General features: G+C 37.7%; 2 protein-coding genes across 4 annotated transcripts; both read right to left on the bottom strand.

The window, feature by feature from the left end:
* Window positions 1–841: 841 nt before the first annotated feature.
* Window positions 842–4,320, bottom strand: LOC139645772 (uncharacterized). The gene is made up of 7 exons (XM_071521599.1): window positions 4,262–4,320; window positions 4,054–4,124; window positions 3,815–3,944; window positions 3,408–3,562; window positions 2,737–2,882; window positions 2,014–2,161; window positions 842–1,118 (listed from the first exon to the last, which is right to left on the bottom strand). The coding sequence occupies exons 1-7, from the start codon at window positions 4,273–4,275 to the stop codon at window positions 1,093–1,095; spliced, it is 690 nt and encodes a 229-aa protein (XP_071377700.1). The 5' UTR covers window positions 4,276–4,320; the 3' UTR covers window positions 842–1,092.
* A 4,299-nt stretch (window positions 4,321–8,619) lies between these two features.
* Window positions 8,620–26,372, bottom strand: LOC139645766 (uncharacterized). 3 transcript variants are annotated; one of them, XM_071521590.1, is made up of 14 exons: window positions 26,304–26,372; window positions 26,096–26,166; window positions 25,857–25,986; window positions 16,633–16,787; window positions 16,060–16,208; window positions 14,895–15,042; window positions 14,165–14,294; window positions 13,758–13,912; window positions 13,201–13,349; window positions 12,599–12,746; window positions 11,415–11,499; window positions 11,158–11,236; window positions 10,190–10,263; window positions 8,620–10,080 (listed from the first exon to the last, which is right to left on the bottom strand). In XM_071521590.1, exons 1-14 carry the CDS (start codon window positions 26,315–26,317, stop codon window positions 9,057–9,059), a joined length of 2,511 nt encoding a protein of 836 aa, XP_071377691.1. In that variant the 5' UTR covers window positions 26,318–26,372; the 3' UTR covers window positions 8,620–9,056. The 3 variants fall into 3 exon arrangements, with proteins under 3 accessions (XP_071377691.1, XP_071377692.1, XP_071377689.1); XM_071521591.1 differs by lacking the exons at window positions 25,857–25,986; window positions 26,096–26,166; window positions 26,304–26,372 and adding exons at window positions 17,040–17,166; window positions 17,314–17,384; window positions 17,522–17,585; XM_071521588.1 differs by lacking the exons at window positions 25,857–25,986; window positions 26,096–26,166; window positions 26,304–26,372 and adding exons at window positions 17,040–17,166; window positions 17,314–17,499.
* Window positions 26,373–26,473: the final 101 nt, after the last annotated feature.

The following is a 26,473-nucleotide window of genomic DNA, read 5'->3' as shown; positions in this document are numbered from 1 at the left end:
CATTATTGAATTTGAATTTGAATTTTGAGCCAAAAACTGCACATACAAGTGACAAATTTAAATTCAAATGTAGGATTACATGGCCATTTTACATATTACATTTCCATTTGAATTATGCATGCGATACGCTTCCATAGTAGCTAACATTAGTAGTTAGTCGAAAGGAGAATATTACTGGAATAACCGTAGACCTTAGCTAGAAATCCGAAGTATCGCTGTAACGCTCGCTTGATGTTAAAAAAATACTAGCCTACTAGCCATTGCAGGTTTACTAATGTGGGTCACAGGCTCAAAAGTTACTAGCTGTTGCTCAGAGTTTCCCCTCAGCGTGTTACAAAGTAGTTACTCTGATTTATTTTTCCCCCATCTGAAATTGGAAAAATAAAAAATAACATTACTGACATGGCTTGAGTTCACCGACTGCTGTGTCGAATGACAACTAGGCTGCTTAGCATTCTTTAAAAAGTATCAGGAGCAGGAGTCCTATTTTTTCCCCTAAATAATCATAATCTAATTTTGAAACAAAACTTAACTTGTATCTATCTATGACTTTGTTGTGTTAGTGAAATCTCTTGTGCAACAACTCTCCCCGTCTATACTGATGTGACCTGTGTCACTACATCACTTGACGAGACAGTATAGGTGCAATATGAGGTTAAGGTTAGGACACACAAAACACTTAATAAATACTTAATAAACACTTAATAACATTTGTTATTGACAATATGTGCAGCTAAAAAATAATTTTACATGTATTTTGAAGGTTATTCTCATTTGTAATGACTGTAAATACTGGAGAAAAACAGATCTGTACAGAACAGAAACTCAATTTTTTCCCCCAATTATCATTTTTATTATATTTTCATATTCAGGGTAACAAAGCAATCACAGCACAATACATTGAGTCATCATCTCACTGCAGCTTGGGCCAGTACCACTCCACAGGCATCAGAAACAGGGAAAAGGAAAAGGAAAAGGAAAAACAATACATAAGGCTGTATGTCCACTGAAGAATTTCTCAGTGGAAACATAGATTAAGTTTTGCGAGGGTATCGTGGCCGACGATTTTTGTTCTCTGAGCACAATTCAGGATTATTGGTGTCCAGCGCTTCCCGGCACTAAAAGGAAAACAGATGGACATCAATCTTAAAACATGCAAAAAAAGAGATGCATAAAATAAAATAAAATAGTTAAATCAGGTTGCAATATTAAACCCTTTTATCTCAATGGGATGTTTTCCAATTATGTCCACAAGGGTGACCATATTCTCCGGAACATATCTGACTTTTGATTTAGATCATAAGTCAGCTTCTCCAGTAGTATTAGTTTTGCCACTTGTTTCAACCACATTCCAACAGAGGGAATTTCTGGGGTAGACCACAATGGTAATATGTATTTTACAACCAAAAAAGTAAGTCAGCACACGGACAGTGTCTTCATCAAAAGCAATCTTAGGGTCATAATTAAATAATAAAATAAAATAAAAGAGGTACGTGCTTGGTGATATAACAAAGTTTGCATCAAACTCTTCAATGACTGTGCGAACACCTCTCTAGTAGGGCTGCACTTTGTCACAGCTCCAGAAAGCATGAATCTAGGTACCTGTACCTGTACTCTTACGTTTAAGCACATTTTAGAAGTATTGGGGAAAATCTTCTGGGGGCAGACAGGGATACGTTCTCTCTATTTTTAAGATATGACAAGTTTATAAAGTCCCAAAAAGTTTCTTTTCCATCTTCAATTCAAACTGTTCAAGAACATAGGCCAATGTGAATATACCCAAAATTTAGATGGCCAAACAAATTATGAATTGTATCGCTTCTATATGTGTGCAGAAGAGTAACAAGCTTAATGTATGACACTCATGGATGAGATGAAAATGATATATCTTTTTTTTAAGTATGAGGGAAAATTGTATACTGCAGTCTGGGAAATTCACTTGGTTCAGGCATGATAGAGCAACAATTAAGTAAATACAAAACAACTGACAAAAAGAGTAAAGATAACACTTACAGGTTGTGAATTCATACTTCTCACTACTGTCACTGGAGTGCTTACTAAGCGATGTGGAGGTTTTGACGCTAACCACATATGCCGTACTCGGCTCCAAGTCTGTGCGAAGTATTTCAAAGGATGTCACTGTTCCGACTTCTTTATGCACCTGGTATGGAGAAACGAGAATTATAAGAGGATGATACAAAATTCTTCAACTTTTTTCTGTCAGGGCCAAAAACTCTCCTTGGATACATTTTTTTCTTTTTTGTAAATGAATTTATATGTTAAAGTTAATGAATCACACAGAGCACATAACCAACCAAAAGACAAATAAACTATATAACTGAGGGTGGAAACATAAGACATAAATCATATAAACTAATCAGGTTCTTAATTTTTGCAGTCTGCTCCAACTGGAATAATGTTTACTCTGTAGAATTTCAGAATATTCGACTAGTTATGTATCTCTAAACATTCAAATAGCATGCCATGGTTGCATTTATTTATTTATTTATTTATTTATTTTTACACAATGTATACAACCACAAATATGGTGCTGTAGTAGTCTACTGTGTAAGTGGTGATCGGTATATAGTTCACAGTGCCATCTGGTGGCTATTTAAAAGCCCAATACACTACATTACTAGTGTGAAATACTGCTGGAGAGAGTCTGAGTCCATGTCTACATCTCCATGACCGATGGAGGTCAGTGTTACCAAGTGTCTGTGACACTGCCCCTACCTTGTCTGTTTCTCCTTTTTTTCCATAAGTCACCTCAGCAGTCAAGTAATTATTGATACTGGTTTGCTCCATGTTTGTCTTCCATGTGACATTAACATTTCCATCTGACTGGTCCACTGAGATGTTTGTTGGGGCTTTGGGTTTAACTGTGGAAGAATAGCAACAAGAACATTTAAAGAGTAATTCTCTACAGTAGGCTGAAATTCAAAGAATATTTTCTAAACAAAAATCCATCCTAAACCAGTGTTTTATTCCTTTCGTCTTTGACGGTTGAATTTGTGAACGTGTACAACTCTGTCCACAAAGGTAGAAACCAGAGATGCAAGGCTCTAATCTATTATGTTTGGAAGAGACACTTTCTGAAGCTGCTCAGTTGACAAAGAAATGAAGACAGCTTATTTGTGCTTTTACATGCAAGTGAGTTTTATGAAACTGATATGAAACACAAAATGGCCCCATGTCTTCATATATGACCATGGGTAACATACTATCCTGCAAAATCCTTCTCCCATCCACTGACTGGAGCATCTCCAGGATTTCTCTTTGTTATAATTATCTGGTTTCTTGCTTTGAAAGAGAATTGTTCTTTTTCTCAAATGTTGAGTGAACTATCTTAAGATCAAGGAATGACACATTTTCTTTGGTTGGATTCTCAAAAGAAAAGAACTCACTGCTGTCTGTGATGCTGATGATTTTGGACTCCAGCTTCTGCCCCCCTTTCAGAAGTGTTGCAGTGTGAGTCTCCCTTGGAACAAGTATCATTTTGATAGAGCAACTACATGCTCCACTGTAGCGCTCACTATGCTTGAAATTGCAATGTGCCTTCCTGTGGAATACAAATGAATTGTGTTCAATAACATGGTTTGAAAATAACTCTTTCTGGGTATAATGCTTCAAACTTGGATGTAGATTCAGTTGCTTTTTCAGTATTGTAATGCCATCCACTGTTAAGATCGATTTAAGATTTAACACCAAAACATAATAATTCTGGGTTGGGGTTAACTGTAGCGCTTCAACGGTTTACTGTCTCTGTAGTGTGACACAAAGTAACAGATAAAAATAACAATTGAGGACTTACGGTTTTTCTTGGATATTCCCTGTGAGATTCAAACTGTATTCAGTACAGTCTGGCTGGTCAGATGTTGGTTTGAAGTGGCAAAACATTGTATCAACATAGTCGTTGGTACAATAAAGATCCTTTTCAAGCCCTGCATGAAACAAACACATAATAATAATAATACAAAAGGTAATAAATAATTAGAAGGATTCAACTTAGTGAAACTATTTTAAAAGCTGTTTTCCCTGCCCATTACTTACCAGAAGGTGTCACAGACAACATGTTTCCCAAAATAAGAAGCAGAATAAAAGACATCCCTTTGTGAAGAAACCTGAAACCAAATGAATTAGCAGATATTACTATAGTAATAGTAAAGCTATGGGCTTATTGCTGTGGCCCTTTTCTATCATGCAGCTAAGTCGACATGGCGACATGATGAAAAAGGCAAATTTTGAGATTTAAGTTTACCTTATCAACTCCATGGTGATCTAAAAAGTACTTTGTCTCCTTCTGTTCTTTGAAAATGACAAACCAAAGCACCAGGGTGAATTTAGTTTGGAGTTTTATATTCACCAGCTGACGTAGCTCTTAACGTCAGCAGCTCTGATAGCATCATCGTTCTCAGATTAGGCTTTTTCCTAGAGAGGAAGATGGAGCCAATGTGTCACAATCTTGATCAAGTCAAAACCACCTGCGGTTATGATGCAGTCACCTCACCAACTTTCACAGTCATTAGTTTGTCAAGTTTGTTTTCTTGTGTTAAAATCCCCTCATACAGACCTCAGCGTAGTACATAAGGATTTGCACGTTATACTATAGTATTTAATTATTCTATATCCTCCCCTGCACAGCTTAATTGTGGAGTACGTCAAGGTGGAGGTCTGGGCTCTATTTTGTTCCCAGTGCTTAAAGTAGAATTGATACCTTGAAAAATACCCTAGCTGACATCAAATTCTATTTTCTGTGCTTCACTTTCTTTTATTTGTTGTGTTGTTGTATTCTTTTAATGCTGCACTTAATAATTTATGTTTTGAAAAGTGCTACAGAAATAAAATGTATTAATATTATTCTTCCTTGTTGATAATCAGGAATCAGTGGGTTCCCTGAAAAAAAAGAAAAGATGCATAAATGGGTGTTTCTAAGCGTTACGAAGAAGTTAAGGCTTCAGTAAGTACAGGTATCAGTGGGTTCCTTACACCAAGGAATGGATAGCTTGTTGAGGCTCAGCATGATATGTGTGGCAGGGATGATCGGGCAGGTACAATATCTAGAAGGTGCGATGCAATCTCAGCCTGCATCTGAAAAGAGGCAAAATTGCCAAAACCCTAATCAATGGAATAAGCAATGTGTGTAACAACAAATTGTCACGGACCCTTCCTGTAGAGTGAATGACAGGTAATCTGACCAAAGTTGTGTTTAAGGCCATTTCATCTGACATAAAAGAGTATAAAACTTCATGACGATATGGTGATGGAAATGGTTTTAATACAAAAGCTAATTAAGGATACTGACATCTATTTCACATTTTACCCCAAGATACTGGTCTGGCCATCACTGTGCAGCATCTCCGCCAAGATGTCCCAGTCACCCTTTACCTGGATGCCACCGGTGGTGTTTAAGCAAGTATTTTACTGCACCCTCTCCTTAGCAGGTAATGAAAAAAATAAACCTCCCTTGTCCATTGCCGAGATGATCACCAATGACCACACTGTGCCACATCTGGTCTTTTTGCCAGCCCCTTGATAACCCTAACCTTAACGCCAAAATTAGCAGATTGAACACATACAGAATACACCACATCTGGGTCTTATTCTTGGTGTGCTCCTGGCCTTCAATAGGCAGGATGTGTTGTCCTGTTTGGATACTGTCTGCAAATTCAAAGAAGGGCACCTCACCACTAAACACCTGAAAGCAAGTGAATTATCGTTTTTAATCATGAAAAACAAAGACTTGATTTCAGAGCTTTTTGAACATATAAGTGGCTCCATTGAAAAACTGATGACTGTGAAAGTTGGTGTAGAATATTACAGGTAGGCTACATTAGACATGGTTTGAAGTGAACCCATTGAAAATTGAGTGAGCTATTGAAAATTGAAAAGTGAGAAATTGTGGTAATTCAGAGTGTAGCAGACACACAGACAGGTAGTCAGTCCAGGGGTGTAGATACACAGACAGGTAGTCAGTCCAGGTGTATACACAGGTAGTCAGTCCAGGTATATATACAGGTAGTCAGTCCAGGAGTGTAGATACACAGACAGGTAGTCAGTCCAGGGGTGTAGATACACAGACAGGAAGTCAGTCCAGGTGTATACACAGGTAGTCAGTCCAGGTGTATACACAGGTAGTCAGTCCAGGTGTGTAGATACACAAACAGTCAGTCCAGGAGTGTCACCAGGCAGACAGGCTTTTCAGCACTAACACAGAATTTCCCAGGAACTCAGATTAAATCAGAGGTTATTTTATCACTCTTCCTCCTCGTCTTCTCCAATCACAAACCTCACAGTCATGATGTGCCCTCTCCTCCTCCAATAACATTCCTCACTGTTCAAATGGTTCCTCCAATCACAGGCAAGATATCAGTTGTTTGCTTCAGGAGAGAGGCTGGACCGGAGCACGATTTGTGGAGAGAGTAGGCTACTGTACATACAAAATGGGTATGGAGGTTTGTGGCCACCAGGTGGAAGCAGAGATACCAAGTGACAGGGTCCAGTTGAGCTGTTCAGCAGCAGTTTCCCTCTGAAGTAGGAGGCCTCAGTAGGACTTACTCATCATGCCTTTAAACGTTGTTTAAAGTTTACATAAAGGAATTCTTAGTGTGTTTACAAGATGTTAACGTGCATTAACGGGGGCGGATGTGCTCCATCAGTACCATTCCTCCTCTCATCTGGCTTTAAGCAGGCCTTTGACTTTTCTGCCTTTGAATTTGTAGGCCGAGATGTTAAAATATTGTTGTGCACTTGAGTCATTGATGTCTTTGTGTGAAGGTAGTATCTTGATCACCGTCAAGTTGTTGATCAATCTTAATAGCATACGACTGTACTACTTTCATATTTATGTATGGGCTTGGACTGAAGTTTGGAGGCTTGAGGCTTTGGAGATCATGTGTGTATGGGGCTGTGTGTGTGTATGAGCACATGTAACTCACATATATAATGGGCCTATTGCATATCAACTATAAACCTGTAATAAACAAATGCAGTCTCTGGAAAGTACAACCCTACTTACTGCAATAGCAACTGCTGTTGACACTATTTCATTGTCCCCATCGGAAGGAGACCTTGTATTTCTGACAATTTAGTTTTATGGAAATAAAGAAAAAAAGCCATTTACAAATTAATAAATTGTGTATTCTTGCATCATTTTGAGATTAATAAAAGATGTATTTTTGAAGTTATACAGTGTGTTTGGAGTAGGTTTCATGGGTCCTTGGTCCACGGAAATTACTCAGCACATAAAGTTACGTAAACTGTACTGTCTCTTGCTGCATCATTTCTTGCAAGTTCCCACTTCTGTGGTTTAAAGTCATAAATGTTTTGACATGCAAGAGCTTTTAGTCAGAAATAACAAAATGAACCCATAACAGAAATGTTTTTTTGGTTTCTTCAAGCGGCACAGAGCTTTCTGGTGGCAGAATAAATAAATAAATTAATGTATTAAAAACAAAAATGCATGACAACTAAAAGTATATTTATATATATAAAATAAAATACAATAACCAAAGGAGAATTCAAGAACCCACTTCAAGTACGATAATAAACTCAACAAATTACAACCACAAAAATGATAAACACAAATTGTTTTTCTCCTCATTTTCAAGGATGCCAGCACATAATACCTATTGTTTGATGACTCATGGAAAAACACTCCATATTTCTTCCTGTGCCAACAAGTTACCAATATGACCATGTTTTAAAAAGTAAAAAATGGTCTCCTGACATCCTCAAAAACCTTCTGTTTCCCTCTTAGAATGTAAATTGGGATTTCCATTACCATGCATTTTAGTATTTCTTTAAGCCTGTTCTCTGCCTTTTTAAGCTTATTTCTCTGCCTATTCTTTGTCTTTTAACCGCCTTCCAATGAAGAGCAATAAGGCGCCCTGCTTGTAAGAGGCACATCTGAGTGTCATCAGGACATAAGTTCAATAAAAAAAAAAGTAAAATCACAGGCTTGAGATAAAGTTTTAAGTCTATCATTTGTTTTACTTCTTTCCAGAATACTACATTACCACAAATAAAGTTCCTCTAAGTTTAAGTGCCAGGAGTATTATGCTTTGACCAGTTTGTTGGCAGGGACTGTCACAGCTGACATCAGCACTACGCGTGTGTTTCTGTGGAAGCTGCTCAGCTGTTCCAGAGAAGTAGTATGGGGAAGTAATTACCCAACCCTGAATACTATACTAGCTTCGCATGAGAGCCGAGTGTTCAGACTTGTCTCAGAAACAATATTCAGTGAATGCAGCTGTAATTTCTACGTATGGCATTTCATCTTCAGCTCTTCCAAAGATCAATATTCAAATGTACTGGCGATTCAGCTGGCTACGACATAAAGGTTTACAGTCTTCCTGTAACGACTTGTCTGGTCCAATCAAGCTCATCTGCATGTCATCCTCTTTCTCCCATCTTTCCCACGACTTTCTACTGGATACTATCCAAAAGACATGTAGTGAAAAGTCGAGAACAAAGGTCTATTGTAAATAATCTACATGACTCTTCCCATTGCTCACAGATCACTGAAGCCCTTTTACTAAGGTGGCAGGCTTGACAGAGAGGATCATTTCAGACAGCTTAAACATGTTCCTGTCAACATACTATTACCAAACAAGTAAATTCACATTTAACATTTAATAATAAGAAATATAATAAGACATGAACAATAAGAAACTAATTTTTCATATTTTTAATACAGCAGTCATAAAGAATCTAAGTCTAAGAATTGCAAACAATGACACAATCGTTGCAAAAATTATCTGTTTATAAAGTGTCAGCAGTATTTACTCTGAAGCGTTGCAGTTTACCAAAACTGTGCAAATGGAAACAGCAAATAGTGCACAAAGGCCAGGGGTGCTGGTGGCAGCTCAGTGGTCTAAGGTGTGTCTTATGTATTCACATTGTTACAGGTTTGAATCCAATTCACAATCATATCATCCTTTCCCTCTGTCCCATCTTCCAAGTTTCTCCCTAATGTACCCCATCCAAAGAAGCAGAAATTGCATAAAAATGGTAAAAAAAAAATAATAATCAAAAAAATGGCATCCACCAAAACACTACACACATTGATAACCACTGTCAGTGATTACTGCCTCAGAGTGGTCAGTAGACAGAAGAGACAGCAACGGTCTTTCAAGATCAGGAGGAGGACACTGTCCACCCTGGGCACTGTGAATCTGCAAATCTGGAAGCGCTGTCCCCAAGGAGCTTTGAGCGGTTTTACTGGAGAATTCTTCTGGATATTTGCCCAACTGCTCACCACCACTCTGCTCTGGAAACAAGACATTTGGCTGTTTCACTAGACTTTGAAATGCTTGATAGTCATCATCGACTGGGGGAAAGCTGTGTGAGGGCGCAGGCAGACTGCCGTAACAGGGGTTTTCATCACATATCGGTGCCTTTTCAATGTACACATCCTGGGTTGTCTCAATTGGGATTGTAGCACCACTGACCGCCTCATCGAAGTTCTTACACCCAGCCTCTACTCTGGAAACAAGATCAGAAGACGCAGATGTGCTGCTGCCACTGGAGACGGACGTCAACCCGCTGTCTTCTGCATTGCATGGCTGGTAAGAAAAGTCTGTTTGCATACAAGATGGTGGTAAAACAGCATCTTGTTGTCCAGTAACCAGACAGGCTGGTACCTGTTGGTCCGGACAGGCGTTTCTCAAAATGTCACCCTCGCTGGGTAGGTAGGCGGGGTCACAAGACACGACAGGCTGCATGTGATTCTCAGAGCTGCCACTCGTAATCTGCTTCTGACAACTGGGAATGAGGATGGAGTAGGTCTTGTTGTCAAAGCTAGATGATCCAGGACTCTTCAGGTCATATTGTGTGACACTGCAAGTACTGTAGGCGGTGGAGAGCAAACCGTTGTCTTTCTGTGATTCAGTGAGGGAAGTGTTGGTCACCGATGACATCAGGGCGAGCTGGGGCAGGGCTTTGCACAGGGCTTCCTGAACGTTGGTGATGATGTCGACGGGCAGCGTGTTAGCGTAACCCAGAGAAGAGGAGCCAGTGTTGATTCCACTGCTTTGCTGGTAACTCCCACTGCTTGTGTCTGTTAGTGAACATTTTGACCTGAATGATGAGAAGCAAAAAGGTTATTTACAGTGCCAACACAAATACAACTAAAAATCCTGACAGGGTTGATCATGTCTTGTTGATGCACTAGTGTAGCCATACTAACCATGGTTTTCCATCATTTAGATCAGGGAGATCCACGTAGATGGAGGAGAAGTGGGTTTGCAAAGGCTGTAAGAGCTGCAACAAGGAACATAAAATCTTCAGATTTGAATCATTTCAGTTTTAAAGCCACCTATTTGAAAATTTATATTATCTTTAAATTTATGCATGACAAATGCAAATGAAAACCTCGTACCCAATAAACTAAACTTTTCAGGAATTAAAGGATAAGTTCTGCGATTTTGGACCTGAAACGGTGAGCTACCGTTGCCTTTCGCTGCTAACAATGAGTCCAAATGGGGTTTGTCAAAATATCTCCAAAAAGGTCATTAGTAGGCTCAACAGGGGAATTGAGAGTAAACATGACACAATTACGGCATTACTCACTTTCACTAATCAGGAAATCACAGAACTATTTTTCTCTGCCGCAGCACAGGCTGCTGTGGGGTGAAAGTGCATTGCTGGCGGCGTGATCTAGTTTTGCGGACAGTCAGGTCAGATTGTAAACAGTAGACTTTGGGCTGTGAATATAAATAGTTGGTCACCATATCGGTTTCACAGACTGGCTTTTTTAGAGATATTTTGACAATATTTTGGACTCATTGTTAGCAGCAAGAGGCCGAGCAACAGAGCTCGCAGTTTCAACCAACAGCTGACTCGGGAGTCAGTATTATCTGAGGGTCCAAGTACTACAGGTATGTAAGAGGGTCCAAAATCACCAAACTTATCCTTCAAGAAAGACATTTCTGTTTTCAAACTGACATCCACAAACTGCTGGAAGTATACAACTGCTCTTGGTTTGGTTTCATATGTCCTCGGGGTCAACTTAATGAAAACCGAAACTTACAGTACGTAGCACATGTGGAATGAAGTAAAACAAACAGATACAAAAAGGCAACAACAGTGATACTGCTTAACCAACAAAGCAGAATAAACTGTCCACATAAACTTTAACACTGCCAGGAGTCTCACCTTTTGCTCGCCTGGAAGCATATTTAAAAGTGTTGGATTCGGACATTCGGCAACTTTGTCCCACCACTTAGCTTTGAACCTAAAATCAAATCAATCAATTAATCAATTAACACATAATTCAACAAAATGACAGACAGGTCAGATAGTTGCATTTGCGGTAATATAGCGGAAAGAATTACAGTAATTAAACAAAACCACACTCTGTGTTATTTCATTAACACACAAACAAGACAATCCCTTTTATCAGAATGACTTACCTAACATAACAGCCAAACACAACACTGGTAATGATGACTGCAGCAAAACTAAGGCTGATAATGACAGCCAAGAATACACTGTCAGCTGTGAAGTGAACATAAAATAAAGTCAAAGTCAATATTAGTAAAGATTTCAGTTTTCCCCACTCTAACATGTATTGTCTGTGTTTTTGATGTGAACACTGACAATATGTGCAGCGAAATATGAATTATACGTGTATTTTGAAGTTTATTCTCATATGTAATGACTGTAAAGTCCCAAGAAGTTTATTTTCCATCTTCAATTCAAACTGTTCATGAACATAGGCCAATGTGAATATACTCAAAATTTAGATGGCCAAATAAATGATAAATTATAGATCTTCTATATTCGTACAGAAGAGTAACAAGCTTAAAGGATAACGCTGGTGTTTTTTTAATGCATTTCTTACCGTCAACAAATCCTATGAAAATAACAAAATCAACAATGCGTTTGCTCTACTCCCGTTACTTTCTGACTTCCCACGTACTGTTTTTAGCCTTCAACCTGGAAGTCATTGGCTCCAACTGTAAACTAAAAACCTCGAAATACAGCTCACAAAGACAGTTTCAATTTTAAAAATCGTTAACTGTTACCACGAAAAGTCAGACTGTTGTAGTTATTACCAAACCAAATTCAAATGGGAACAAATTCTTCATTACGCCGGGGACTATTTTCAGTGCTACGGAACTACTTTCCTGAGATCGCAAACGTGTTTACAGCCGGCTTATTAAGTTGTTTGAGGAAAAAGTCGGCTGGCCCGGTGCATCCTGATGATGAAATATGCTGCCCAGAGCAACGGCATGGCTCTTTGATGTGTTTTTAATCTTTTTTTAATACAATGGATTTCTATGGCTGCTGGGACATGGCTTCATTGGGCACCGGCTACATGGACGAGACTTGTTGGCAAAACAAAATCATTGCTGATTTTGTTATTGTCATAGGATTTGTTGACGGTAAGCAATGCATTAAAAAACACCAGCCTTATCCTTTAATATATGAGCAAGACTACACTCATGGATAAGATGAAAAAGATACATATTTTTTTTAAGTATCAGGGAAAACTTTATACTGCAGTCTGGGAAATTCACTTGGTTCAGGCATGATAGAGCAACAACTAAGTAAATACAAAACAACTGACAAAAAGAGTAAAGATAACACTTACGGGTTGTGAATTCATACTCCTTACTACTGTCACTGGAGTGCTTACTAAGCGATGTGGAGGTTTTGACGCTGACCACATATTTTGTACTCGGCTCCAAGTCTTTGCTAAGTATTTCAAAGGATGTCTGTGGCCCGACGTATTTATGCTCCTGGTATGGAGAGACAAAAATTATAAGAGGATGATACAAAGTTCTTCATCTTTTTTCTGTCAGGGCCAAAAACTCTCCTTGGACCCATTTTTTCTTTTCTGTACTTCACATAACAGGACAACAAAAAAAATCACAATGTCAATGAATCACACAGAGCACATAACCAACCAAAAAACCAATAAATACGTATCGGTCGATAAGATTGGGAAAATATTGGATATTGGCATCGGCTTCAGAAAACCATATCGGTGAATCCCTAATGCAAATAATTTTCTTTTCCAATAAACCCCCCACACACACACACCCACACACACATACACACCCCAATTACATTCCAAAATCCACTCTGTAAAGTTATCATTTTGTACATCAAGACACAGGAGCTAACCCTTTGCACCCTATCTGCCCATGTCTACATCTCAGTGTTACCAAGTGTCTGTGACCCTGTCCCTACCATGTCTGTTTCTCCTTTTTTTCCATAAATCACCGTAGAATTCAAGTTATTATTGATACTGGTTCCCTCCATGTTTGTCTTCCATGTGACCATAAAATTCCCATTTTCTTTCTTTTCCACTTTGGTGACTGTTGGGGCTCTGGGCTTAACTGTGAAAGAACAGCAACAAGAACATTTAAAAAAACATGAACATGTACAACTCTCAAAGGTAGAAACCAGAGATGCAAGGCTCTAATCTATTATGTTTGGAAGAGACACTTTCTGAAGCTGCTCAGTTGACAAAGAAATGAAGACTGCTTATTTGTGCTTTTACATGCAAGTGAGTTTTATGAAACTGATAAGAAACACAAAATGGCCCCATGTCCTCATATATGACCATGGGTAACCTACTATCCTGCAAAATCCTTCTCCCATCCACTGACTGGAGCATCTCCAGGATTATCTGGTGTCTTGCTTTGAAAGAGAATTGTTCTTTTTCTCAAATGTTGAGTGAACTATCTTAAGATCAAGGAATGACACATTTTCTTAGGTTGGATTCTCAAAAGAAAAGAACTCACTGCTGTCTGTGATGCTGATGGTTTTGGACTCCAGCTTCTGCCCCCCTTTCAGAAGTGTTGCAGTGTGAGTCTCCCCTAAAACAAGTGTCATTTCAATAGAGCAACTACATGCTCCACTGTAGTGCTCCCTGGGCTTGAAATTGCAATGTGCCTTCCTGTGGAATACAAATGAATTGTGTTCAATAACATGGTTTGAAAATAACTCTTTCTGGGTATAATGCTTCAAACTTGGATGTTGATTCAGTTGCTTTTTCAGTATTGTAATGCCATCCACTGTTAAGATCGATTTAAGATTTAACACCAAAACATAATAATTCTGGGTTGGGGTTAACTGTAGCGCTTCAACGGTTTACTGTCTCTGTAGTGTGACACAAAGTAACAGATAAAAATAACAATTGAGGACTTACGGTTTTTCTGGGATATTCCCTGTGAGATTCAAACTGTATTCAGTACAGTCTGGCTGGACAGATGTTGGCCTGATTTGGCAAAACATTGTATCAACAAAGTCGTTGGTACAGTAAAGATCCTTTTGAAATTCTGCACGAAACAAACATTAATACAAAAGGTGATAAATAATAACCTAACATAACAGCCAAACACAACACTGGTAATGATGACTGCAGCAAAACTAAGGCTTATAATGACAGCCAAGAGTACGCTGTCAAAGTCAGCTGTGAACATAAAATAAAGTCAAAGTCAATACTCTTAGTAAAGACTTCAGACATGTTTTCCCCATTCTAACATGTATTGTCTGTGTTTTTGATGTGAACACTGACAATATGTGCAGCGAAATATGAATTATACATGTTTTGAAGTTTATTCTCATTAAGTCCCGAAAAGTTTATTTTCCATCTTCAATTCAAACTGTTCAAGAACATAGGCCGATGTAAATATACCCAAAATTTAGATGGCCAAATAAATGATAAATTGTAGATCCTCTATATTTGTGCAGAAGAGTAACAAGCTTAATGTATGAGCAAGACTACACTCATGGATGAGATCAAAAAGATATATTTTTTTTTTAAGTATGAGGGAAAACTTCATATTGCAGTCTGGGAAATTCACTGTTCAGGCATGATAGAGCAACAATTAAGTAAACACAAAATGACTGACAAAAAGAGTAAAGATAACACTTACCGGCTGGGAATACATACTCCTCACTACTGTCACTGAAGAGCTTATTAAGCGTTGTGGAGGTTTTGACGCTAACCACATATGCCGTACTCGGCTCCAAGTCTTTGCTAGGTATTTCAAAGAATGTCGCCCTCCCGACTTCTTTATGCACCTGGTATGGAGAGACGAGAATTATAAGAGGATGATATAAAATTCTTCAACTTTTTTTCTGTCAGGGCCAAAAACTTAACCAACCAAAAGACCAATAAACTGTATAACTGAGGGTGGAAACATAAGACATAAATCATATAAACAAATCAGATTCTTAATTTTGGAACCCACTAAAAACAGGTCTGCAATCTATTTTAGATCCAACGCATTGTTTAATAAACACTGTGTTGAATGACATCATAGCTAGAGATGCTCCAACTGGAATAATATTCACTCTGTAATTCCCTCTGGATAAGAGCGTCAGCTAAATGTCTAAAATGTAAATGTAAAATGTAAATAAGATTGATTTGAAACGGCCATCTGTCAAAGTCAAATTTTCTATTATAAATTTGCCACCAAGCAGTGTGATGCAAATTAGGGATGCACCGCTCTATCGGCAGTCAATCGGTATTGGCCAATGTCAGCTTTAAAAAGCAATATCGGTATCGGTCCAATATTAGTTTTACTGCCCACATTGGACCGATTGTGGCATTTCACTTCATACAACTGTCAAAGAATAGAATTTGAATAAAAGTAACATGGAGTTTTGTTTAAAAATGTATTACAATTATATTTAATTATATTATGGCATGTCTGAAAAGCTTAACCTGTATTGCACCTGCATTTGTACTAAGATTCTTACAAATCGGTATTGTATACGTATCGGTCGATATGTGTGGGAAAATATTGATGTTGACCATATTGGTGAATCCCTAATGCAAATCATTTTCTTTTCCAATAACCCCCCCACACACACACACACACACACACACACACACACGCACACACACACACACACACGCACACACACACACACACACAAACACACACACAAACACATACACACCCCAATTACATTCCAAAATCCACTCTGTAAAGTTAACATTTTGTACATCAAGACACAGGAGCTAACCCTTTGCACCCTATCTGCCCATGTCTACATCTCAGTGTTACCAAGTGTCTGTGATCCTGTCCCTACCATGTCTGTTTCTCCTTTTTTTCCATAAGTCACCGTAGAAATCATTTCATTATTGAGAGTGGTTCCCTCCATGTTTGTCTTCCATGTGACCATAAAATTCCCATTTTCTGTCTCTTCCACTTTGTTGAGTGTTGGGGCTCTGGGCTTAACTGTGAAAGAACAGCAACAAGAACATTTAAAAAAACATGAACATGTACAACTCTCAAAGGTAGAAACCAGAGATGCAAGGCTCTAATCTATTATGTTTGGAAGAGACACTTTCAAAAGCTGCTCAGTTGACAAAGAAATGAAGACTGCTTATTTGTGCTTTTACATGCAAGTGAGTTTTATGAAACTGATATGAAACACAAAATGGCCCCATGTCCTCATATATGACCATGGGTAACCTACTATCCTGCAAAATCCTTCTCCCATCCACTGACTGGAGCATCTCCAAGATTTCTCTTTGTTATGATTATCTGGTTTCTTGCTTTGAAAGAGAATTGTTCTTTTTCTCAAATGTTGAGTGAACTATCTTAAGATCAAGGAATGACACATTTTCTTAGGTTGGATTCTCAAAAGAAAAGAACTTACTGCTGTCTGTGATGCTGATGGTTTTGGACTCCAGCTTCTGCCCCCCTTTCAGAAGTGTTGCAGTGTGAGTCTCCCTTGGAACAAGTATCATTTTGATAGAGCAACTACATGCTCCACTGTAGCGCTCACTATGCTTGAAATTGCAATGTGCCTTCCTGTGGAATACAAATGAATTGTGTTCAATAACATGGTTTGAAAATAACTCTTTCTGGGTATAATGCTTCAAACTTGGATGTTGATTCAGTTGCTTTTTCAGTATTGTAATGCCATCCACTGTTAAGATCGATTTAAGATTTAACACCAAAACATAATAATTCTGGGTTGGGGTTAACTGTAGCGCTTCAACGGTTTACTGTCTCTGTAGTGTGACACAAAGTAACAGATAAAAATAACAATTGAGGACTTACGGTTTTTCTTGGATATTCCCTGTGAGATTCAAACTGTATTCAGTACAGTCTGGCTGGTCAGATGTTGGTTTGAAGTGGCAAAACATATCAACATAGTCGTTGGTACAATAAAGATCCTTTTCAAGCCCTGCACGAAACAAACACATAATAAATAATAACAATAATAATAATAATAATAATAATAATAATAATGATACAAAAGATAATACATAATTATAGGGATTCAACTTAGTGAAACTATTTTAAAAGCTGTTTTCCCTGTCCCATTACTTACCAGAAGGTGTCACAGACAACATGTTTCCCAAAATAAGAAGCAGAATAAAAGACATCCCTTTGTGAAGAAGCCTGAAACCAAACGAATTTGCAGACATTACTATAGTAATAGTAAAGCTATGGGCTTATTGCTATGGCACCTTTCTCTTCTATTATGCAGCCAAATCGGCGACATGATGAAAAAGGTAAATTTTGAGATTTAAGTTTACCTTCTCAGCTCCATGGTGATCTAAAAAGAACGCACAGGAACGTCTTTCTTCCTGTTTGGGAAAGCTGTTACTTACTGGAATTGCTGCGCAGTATTTTCAGGGGAAGGGCGTCCCATTTCCTCACAGGCGGTTTGGTTTAGTCACACAGTATGCTCTGAGGCACTACTGCAAAAACGCTAATCTGGAATGAAATAATGACACACTGGCAGGAAATATGGGACAAAGAAGTCAAAGGGAGACAATTCTAACAGAAAGTGGGAACATTAAGGGTTTTTTGTTGTTTTTTAGCAAGAAGCAGGAAAGAATAGTGCACACAAGGTTAGGGCACACGAAATTAAACACTTAATGACATTTGTTGAAAAAACAGAAATGCTGGTCTTTTTCAGTGTTTGCTCTAAGTCTAGCTACTCCAGAGAGAGAGAGAGAGAGAGAGATTTCATTCAAAATTGCATAAATATGCGTTTAAAAACATATGAAACTGTTGTCGACCAGAATAGTTTATTTGCATAGCCTGTTTAAAAGAAACAGGACCGTTCAGTAGGACATAAAACGAAACCAATTTCCTCATAGTGGCCGCGGCAGGTTCAGGTTGAAACAGCTACAGACTAGACAATAAGAAGAAAGCCTTTAACTTAAACGCTATGAATTTTAAAAGTATAAACTTTCTAAATCATGTGCCTTTAATACTTCCACTAGATACCGATTTTACTCGCGAGTCAGCCAACAAAGAGCAACCGTGCCAATTTTATCACACACAGACCGGTTTAATTTGCAGTCAAAACGCGACAAAACGTTTTAGGGAACTAAACAAATCCCAGTACCAAACACGGAAGGCGCGCGCAGCTGCAGCAAAAAACAGAAGAACAGTGAGTAAACTTGGGGCACGTTCAATCTAAATACGGTGTGCACCGTTTTGCTACGGGTTCCGGGTTGAACGTCATGTTTCCTCGAAACGGTGTGCAACGGGCTTTGAGATACGTTGTCTCTCGTTTGGTGGGTGTGTCAGAGGTGTTACCCAATCAGCAGCGACGTGTATATCAACCCCGTCGCATTAAAAAGGCAGTGCGCACAATTGATCCGACAAAAGTCCTTTACAAATGCGTCCACTGCAGCTTGTTGTCTGCAACAACTGAACTAATTAGAAGACATGTTTGTATCTTTTGCTATTGTTTGTACCATTGTGGAGTGACACTTTCATAAACTTTTCTACTCCACTCTACTCCTCTAAAAATATAATGGTAAATATTACAATATCATATCACAACAACAGTGATCAGCAAATATGATAGGCCTCATAATAAAATAATTAGCTCATATAGATCCTAACGCAGTCTCGAAGGTAAGAAGTGGATTATCCTTCACCTGAAATGTTTGCCTTGTCATCCTGAAATGCAAATGAGGCAAATGCTTGATCACTATAATTAGGAAGCACAGTTTCCACAAACCAATTCACTCCAGTGGATGTTCTCTGCTATTCTGGGCGGCAAGGGCAGTGACTGTAACATCGAGCGTATTTTGTAGTATGAAACACATATTTAAAGAACGCAAAGAATGGCCTCCTCAGCTGCCGTAGTTGCAACGCTTGCGTAACACAACAGGGTGTTCAACGCACCACCGTTGCCATTTAAATAAACGTTTTGCTACGCTTTGTCGGGGCTGAACGCCGGGTTGGTCACGGTATTTTCTTTCTCAAGAAAAGGCTTTTCACTACTGTCACTGGAGTGCTTAATAAGCGATGTGGAGGTTTTGACGCTAACCACATATGTCGTAATCGGCTCCAAGTCTTTGCGAAGTATTTCAAAGGACTTCAGTGGCCCGACTTCTTTAAGCACCTGGTATGGAGAGACAAAAAATTATAAGAGGATGATACAAAAGGCTTCAACTTTTTTCTGTCAGGGCAAAAAACTCTCCTTGGACACATTTTTTTCTTTTTTGTAATTTAATTTATATGTTAAAGTTAACAAGCAAATAGTAAACATGTTGTCCCCCACCAGTGATGTAGTTCCACCCTTCCACTGACTCTGAATGATATTGTGGCCAGCTTCACGGAACCCCGCCTTCTCTCCTTTCCACGGTGTGAACTACTTCCGATTGCGCAACGTAAGACCCGCCTTAATGGGATGACTGACAGGTGGACGCCTGTGACAATGTTAATGCAGTCTCTTTTTACATTTGGATAAGCATTTACATTTTGCCACCTTTACAGCATAATATTGTCCTTGATAATGAAATGTAAAACACCCTATTAGAGAGTTGCAAAACCATATAAGGTAAATGACATATCAATTATAATTTTGACACCATTATTGCGTAATCACATGAAACCTATGTATGCAGTTCGGGAAATACATTTTAATTTTCCAATTTGCATCATCATTTGAATAAAGCTAAAAATAAAGCGTGCAAATCTCTGTTTAAATGAAATGTCAATACTAGTACTATAGGAATTGTAAATGCAAATGACATTATTGAATTTGAATTTGAATTTTGAGCCAAAAACTGCACATACAAGTGACAAATTTAAATTCAAATGTAGGATTACATGGCCATTTTACATATTACATTTCCATTTGAATTATGCATGCGATACGCTTCCATAGTAGCTAACATTAGTAGTTAGTCGAAAGGAGAATATTACTGGAATAACCGTAGACCTTAGCTAGAAATCCGAAGTATCGCTGTAACGCTCGCTTGATGTTAAAAAAATACTAGCCTACTAGCCATTGCAGGTTTACTAATGTGGGTCACAGGCTCAAAAGTTACTAGCTGTTGCTCAGAGTTTCCCCTCAGCGTGTTACAAAGTAGTTACTCTGATTTATTTTTCCCCCATCTGAAATTGGAAAAATAAAAAATAACATTACTGACATGGCTTGAGTTCACCGACTGCTGTGTCGAATGACAACTAGGCTGCTTAGCATTCTTTAAAAAGTATCAGGAGCAGGAGTCCTATTTTTTCCCCTAAATAATCATAATCTAATTTTGAAACAAAACTTAACTTGTATCTATCTATGACTTTGTTGTGTTAGTGAAATCTCTTGTGCAACAACTCTCCCCGTCTATACTGATGTGACCTGTGTCACTACATCACTTGACGAGACAGTATAGGTGCAATATGAGGTTAAGGTTAGGACACACAAAATTAAACACTTAATAACATTTGTTATTGACAATATGTGCAGCTAAAAAATAATTTTACATGTATTTTGAAGGTTATTCTCATTTGTAATGACTGTAAATACTGGAGAAAAACAGATCTGTACAGAACAGAAACTCAATTTTTTTCCCCAATTATCATTTTTATTATATTTTCATATTCAGGGTAACAAAGCAATCACAGCACAATACATTGAGTCATCATCTCACTGCAGCTTGGGCCAGTACCACTCCACAGGCATCAGAAACAGGGAAAAGGAAAAGGAAAAGGAAAAACAATACATAAGGCTGTATGTCCACTGAAGAATTTCTCAGTGGAAACATAGATTAAGTTTTGCGAGGGTATCGTGGCCGACGATTTTTGTTCTCTGAGCACAATTCAGGATTATTGGTGTCCAGCGCTTCCCGGCACTAAAAGGAAAACAGATGGACATCAATCTTAAAACATGCAAAAAAAGAGATGCATAAAATAAAATAAAATAGTTAAATCAGGTTGCAATATTAAACCCTTTTATCTCAATGGGATGTTTTCCAATTATGTCCACAAGGGTGACCATATTCTCCGGAACATATCTGACTTTTGATTTAGATCATAAGTCAGCTTCTCCAGTAGTATTAGTTTTGCCACTTGTTTCAACCACATTCCAACAGAGGGAATTTCTGGGGTAGACCACAATGGTAATATGTATTTTACAACCAAAAAAGTAAGTCAGCACACGGACAGTGTCTTCATCAAAAGCAATCTTAGGGTCATAATTAAATAATAAAATAAAATAAAAGAGGTACGTGCTTGGTGATATAACAAAGTTTGCATCAAACTCTTCAATGACTGTGCGAACACCTCTCTAGTAGGGCTGCACTTTGTCACAGCTCCAGAAAGCATGAATCTAGGTACCTGTACCTGTACTCTTACGTTTAAGCACATTTTAGAAGTATTGGGGAAAATCTTCTGGGGGCAGACAGGGATACGTTCTCTCTATTTTTAAGATATGACAAGTTTATAAAGTCCCAAAAAGTTAAATGATTTGAAAAATAAACAAAATGAATTATATGATTTAGTGGAAAACCGCCTGCTAAAAAGTTACAATTATAAAAGGGCAGAATGGATGGAGAAAGGGGAAAAATGTTCAAAACTTTTCTTGAGCCTTCAACATAGAAATAATTCTAAAAAAAATATTTCCAAATTAATTTCGAATAATGGAGAAGCATTTATACAGACAGATATTTTAAATGAGATAGAAAATTATTTTGCTAAAATATTTTCATCCCAGTCATCACCTCCGCTCAGCTCCCAAAACTTTTTTCCACAAAATTATGAAAGAAAGTTAACTTCTAGGCAGAAACAGTCATGTGAGGGTTTGATTACAGAGGAGGAACTTTTTTCTGTTGTAATGGCCTTTAAACCAGGGAAAACACCTGGAATAGATGGAATACCAATTGAGGTCTATCAAAAGTTCTTTGATTTGGTTAAAGAACCTTTGCTTTCTTGTTTTAATTTCTCATATAGTGCTGGGTATTTGTCTGACTCTCAGAAAGAAGGCCTTATCTCCTTGTTACTCAAGCAGGAACCCAGTGGCCAATTCAAGGACCCTGTGAATCTCAAGAATTGGAGACCAATAACACTTCAATGTTATGATGCTAAGATGTTATTCATCAAGATCAATCAGGATTTTTGCAGGGTCGTTATATTGGTAATAATGTCAGACAGTTGGTGGAGATTATTGAAAATTATGAGCTGAATAACAAAACTGGGTTAATTTTTATTGCTGATTTGGAGAAAGCCTTTGATACGGTTCGCTTAGATTTTATTTTTAATAGCTTAGGCTTTTTTAATTTTGGTAAATCCTTAATTAATTGGGTTAGAGTATTATATAATGACACCAGTTGTAGGATTATTAATAATGGTTATATTTCTAAGTCAGTGCCCTTATCAAGAGGAGTCAAACAAGGATGCCCTTTGTCACCATATTTATTTATAATTGCTATGGAAATACTAGCCATTAAAGTGAGGTCTAATGTGGAAATAGAGGGACTTGAAGTTGGGAATATGCAAACAAAAATTTCAATGTATGCAGATGACACTAGTTTCCTACTAAGTCCAAAACCTTCTTGTCTGCAAACTCTTCTTGAACTTTTGGAACTTTTTTCACAGTTTTCTGGTTTGAAACTAAATTATGAAAAATGTAAAATTCTTAGGATTGGGGGACTGAACGGTACAAATTATAAAATACCATGTAAATTACCGATTGGCTGGACTGATGGGCCAGTTAATGTGTTAGGTATTGTGATTCCAGAGAATTTAGAAGACCTTTGTACAATGAATTACAATAGTAAATTGAGAAAGATGGATAAGATTTTACAACCATGGAAGGGAAAAACATTAACACTCTTTGGGAAAATTTCCCTAGTTAATTTTTTGATTGTACCGCAATTTATTTATCTTTTTATGTCTCTCTCAACTCCATCACAGTCCTTCTTCAAGCTTTATGAACAAAAGATTTTTGAATTTCTCTGGAGTAACAAACCAGAGAAAATCAAAAGAGGAGTTCTTTATAATAGTTATGAACATGGTGGGTTAAAACTATTAAATTTGGAGGCTCTATGTTTCTCTTTGAAAGCCTCCTGCGTTCAAAAATTATTCTTGAATGAAGACTGGTATTCATGTAAGTTACTGGAGAGTACTCATCTATTGTTTCAAAAAAGATTATACCCCTTCCTACAGATTCAGCCAGCTCATATACATTGTGTGAATAATTGGATTGGAAATGTATCCATGTTTTTAAAGGAAGCAATTCAGTGCTGGCTGTGTTTTCAGTTTCATCCTCCAGAATGTCGGAATGAAATCTTACAGCAAATAATATGGTTAAATTCTAACATATTGATTGAAGGGAAACCAATATTTTGGAAGAAGGTATTTGATCATGGTGTTTGGTTTATAAATGATATTGTGTGTGAAGATGGGAAACTTATGAGGTGTAACCAGTTCACTGAAAACTGATATGGTATGATCTGTTCCCCTCATTCATATAATCAATTGATCTCTGCTTTAGGAAAAGATTGGAAACAAAAGATTAATAGAGGGTTGACCAAGTTGTTAGTATGCCAGCCCGCTATAAGAAATATAAGATGGTTAAAAAAAAAAAGTCCCAAAAAGTTTCTTTTCCATCTTCAATTCAAACTGTTCAAGAACATAGGCCAATGTGAATATACCCAAAATTTAGATGGCCAAACAAATTATGAATTGTATCGCTTCTATATGTGTGCAGAAGAGTAACAAGCTTAATGTATGACACTCATGGATGAGATGAAAACGATATATATCTTTTTTTTAAGTATGAGGGAAAATTGTATACTGCAGTCTGGGAAATTCACTTGGTTCAGGCATGATAGAGCAACAATTAAGTAAATGCAAAACAACTGACAAAAAGAGTAAAGATAACACTTACAGGTTGTGAATTCATACTTCTCACTACTGTCACTGGAGTGCTTACTAAGCGATGTGGAGGTTTTGACGCTAACCACATATGCCGTACTCGGCTCCAAGTCTTTGCGAAGTATTTCAAAGGATGTCACTGTTCCGACTTCTTTATGCACCTGGTATGGAGAAACGAGAATTATAAGAGGATGATACAAAATTCTTCAACTTTTTTCTGTCAGGGCCAAAAACTCTCCTTGGATACATTTTTTCTTTTTTGTAAATGAATTTATATGTTAAAGTTAATGAATCACACAGAGCACATAACCAACCAAAAGACAAATAAACTATATAACTGAGGGTGGAAACATAAGACATAAATCATATAAACTAATCAGGTTCTTAATTTTTGCAGTCTGCTCCAACTGGAATAATGTTTACTCTGTAGAATTTCAGAATATTCGACTAGTTATGTATCTCTAAACATTCAAATAGCATGCCATGGTTGCATTTATTTATTTATTTATTTATTTATTTTTACACAATGTATACAACCACAAATATGGTGCTGTAGTAGTCTACTGTGTAAGTGGTGATCGGTATATAGTTCACAGTGCCATCTGGTGGCTATTTAAAAGCCCAATACACTACATTACTAGTGTGAAATACTGCTGGAGAGAGTCTGAGTCCATGTCTACATCTCCATGACCGATGGAGGTCAGTGTTACCAAGTGTCTGTGACACTGCCCCTACCTTGTCTGTTTCTCCTTTTTTTCCATAAGTCACCTCAGCAGTCAAGTAATTATTGATACTGGTTTGCTCCATGTTTGTCTTCCATGTGACATTAACATTTCCATCTGACTGGTCCACTGAGATGTTTGTTGGGGCTTTGGGTTTAACTGTGGAAGAATAGCAACAAGAACATTTAAAGAGTAATTCTCTACAGTAGGCTGAAATTCAAAGAATATTTTCTAAACAAAAATCCATCCTAAACCAGTGTTTTATTCCTTTCGTCTTTGACGGTTGACTATTTGTGAACATGTACAATTCTGTCCACAAAGGTAGAAAAAGAAATGAAGACTGCTTATTTGTGCTTTTACATGCAAGTGAGTTTTATGAAACTGATATGAAACACAAAATGGCCTCATGTCTTCGTATATGACCATGGGTAACCTACTATCCTGCAAAATCCTTCTCCCATTCACTGACTGGAGCATCTCCAGGATTTCTCTTTGTTATAATTATCTGGTTTCTTGCTTTGAAAGAGAATTGTTCTTTTTCTCAAATGTTGAGTGAACTATCTTAAGATCAAGGAATGACACATTTTCTTAGGTTGGATTCTCAAAAGAAAAGAACTCACTGCTGTCTGTGATGCTGATGATTTTGGACTCCAGCTTCTGCCCCCCTTTCAGAAGTGTTGCAGTGTGAGTCTCCCCTAAAACAAGTGTCATTTCAATAGAGCAACTACATGCTCCACTGTAGTGCTCCCTGGGCTTGAAATTGCAATGTGCTTTCCTGTGGAATACAAATGAATTGTGTTCAATAACATGGTTTGAAAATAACTCTTTCTGGGTATAATGCTTCAAACTTGGATGTTGATTCAGTTGCTTTTTCAGTATTGTAATGCCATCCACTGTTAAGATCGATTTAAGATTTAACACCAAAACATAATAATTCTGGGTTGGGGTTAACTGTAGCGCTTCAACGGTTTACTGTCTCTGTAGTGTGACACAAAGTAACAGATAAAAATAACAATTGAGGACTTACGGTTTTTCTGGGATATTCCCTGTGAGATTCAAACTGTATTCAGTACAGTCTGGCTGGTCAGATGTTGGTTTGAAGTGGCAAAACATTGTATCAACATAGTCGTTGGTACAGTAAAGTTCCTTTTCAAGCCCTGCACGAAACAAACACATAATAATAATAATACAAAAGGTAATAAATAATTAGAAGGATTCAACTTAGTGAAACTATTTTAAAAGCTGTTTTCCCTGCCCATTACTTACCAGAAGGTGTCACAGACAACATGTTTCCCAAAATAAGAAGCAGAATAAAAGACATCCCTTTGTGAAGAAACCTGAAACCAAATGAATTACCAGATATTACTATAGTAATAGTAAAGCTATGGGCTTATTGCTGTGGCCCTTTTCTATCATGCAGCTAAGTCGACATGGCGACATGATGAAAAAGGCAAATTTTGAGATTTAAGTTTACCTTATCAACTCCATGGTGATCTAAAAAGTACTTTGTCTCCTTCTGTTCTTTGAAAACGACAAACCAAACCACCAGGGTGAATTTAGTTTGGAGTTTTATATTCACCAGCTGACGTAGCTCTTAACGTCAGCAGCTCTGATAGCATCATCGTTCTCAGATTAGGCTTTTTC

Source organism: Centroberyx affinis, unplaced genomic scaffold (assembly GCF_046629955.1).
Source record: "Centroberyx affinis isolate AG114_WGS23_722 - 3 ecotype Tasmania unplaced genomic scaffold, CSIRO-AGI_Caff_v1 ptg000899l_1, whole genome shotgun sequence".
Lineage (NCBI taxonomy): Eukaryota > Metazoa > Chordata > Actinopteri > Beryciformes > Berycidae > Centroberyx > Centroberyx affinis.
The sequence above is the reverse complement of the archived record's forward strand: the minus strand, read 5'-3'. Positions and strand labels throughout refer to the sequence as shown.

Bases quoted from the DNA above. Each gene is read 5' to 3' on its own strand.
- LOC139645772 (XM_071521599.1), bottom strand. The intron at 3,945-4,053 runs GTAAGTAATGGG...TGTTTCATGCAG, and splicing joins GTTGTCTGTGACACCTTCTG to GGCTTGAAAAGGATCTTTAT. The intron at 2,883-3,407 runs GTGAGTTCTTTT...ATTCTTCCACAG, and splicing joins CATCAGCATCACAGACAGCA to TTAAACCCAAAGCCCCAACA.
- LOC139645766 (XM_071521588.1), bottom strand. From the start codon at position 17,410: ATGTCTGCAAATTCGTTTGGTTTCAGGCTTCTTCACAAAGGGATGTCT. The intron at 16,788-17,039 runs GTAAGTCCTCAA...TGTATTCCACAG, and splicing joins GGGAATATCCAAGAAAAACC to GAAGGCACATTGCAATTTCA. The intron at 13,913-14,164 runs GTAAGTCCTCAA...TGTATTCCACAG, and splicing joins GGGAATATCCCAGAAAAACC to GAAGGCACATTGCAATTTCA.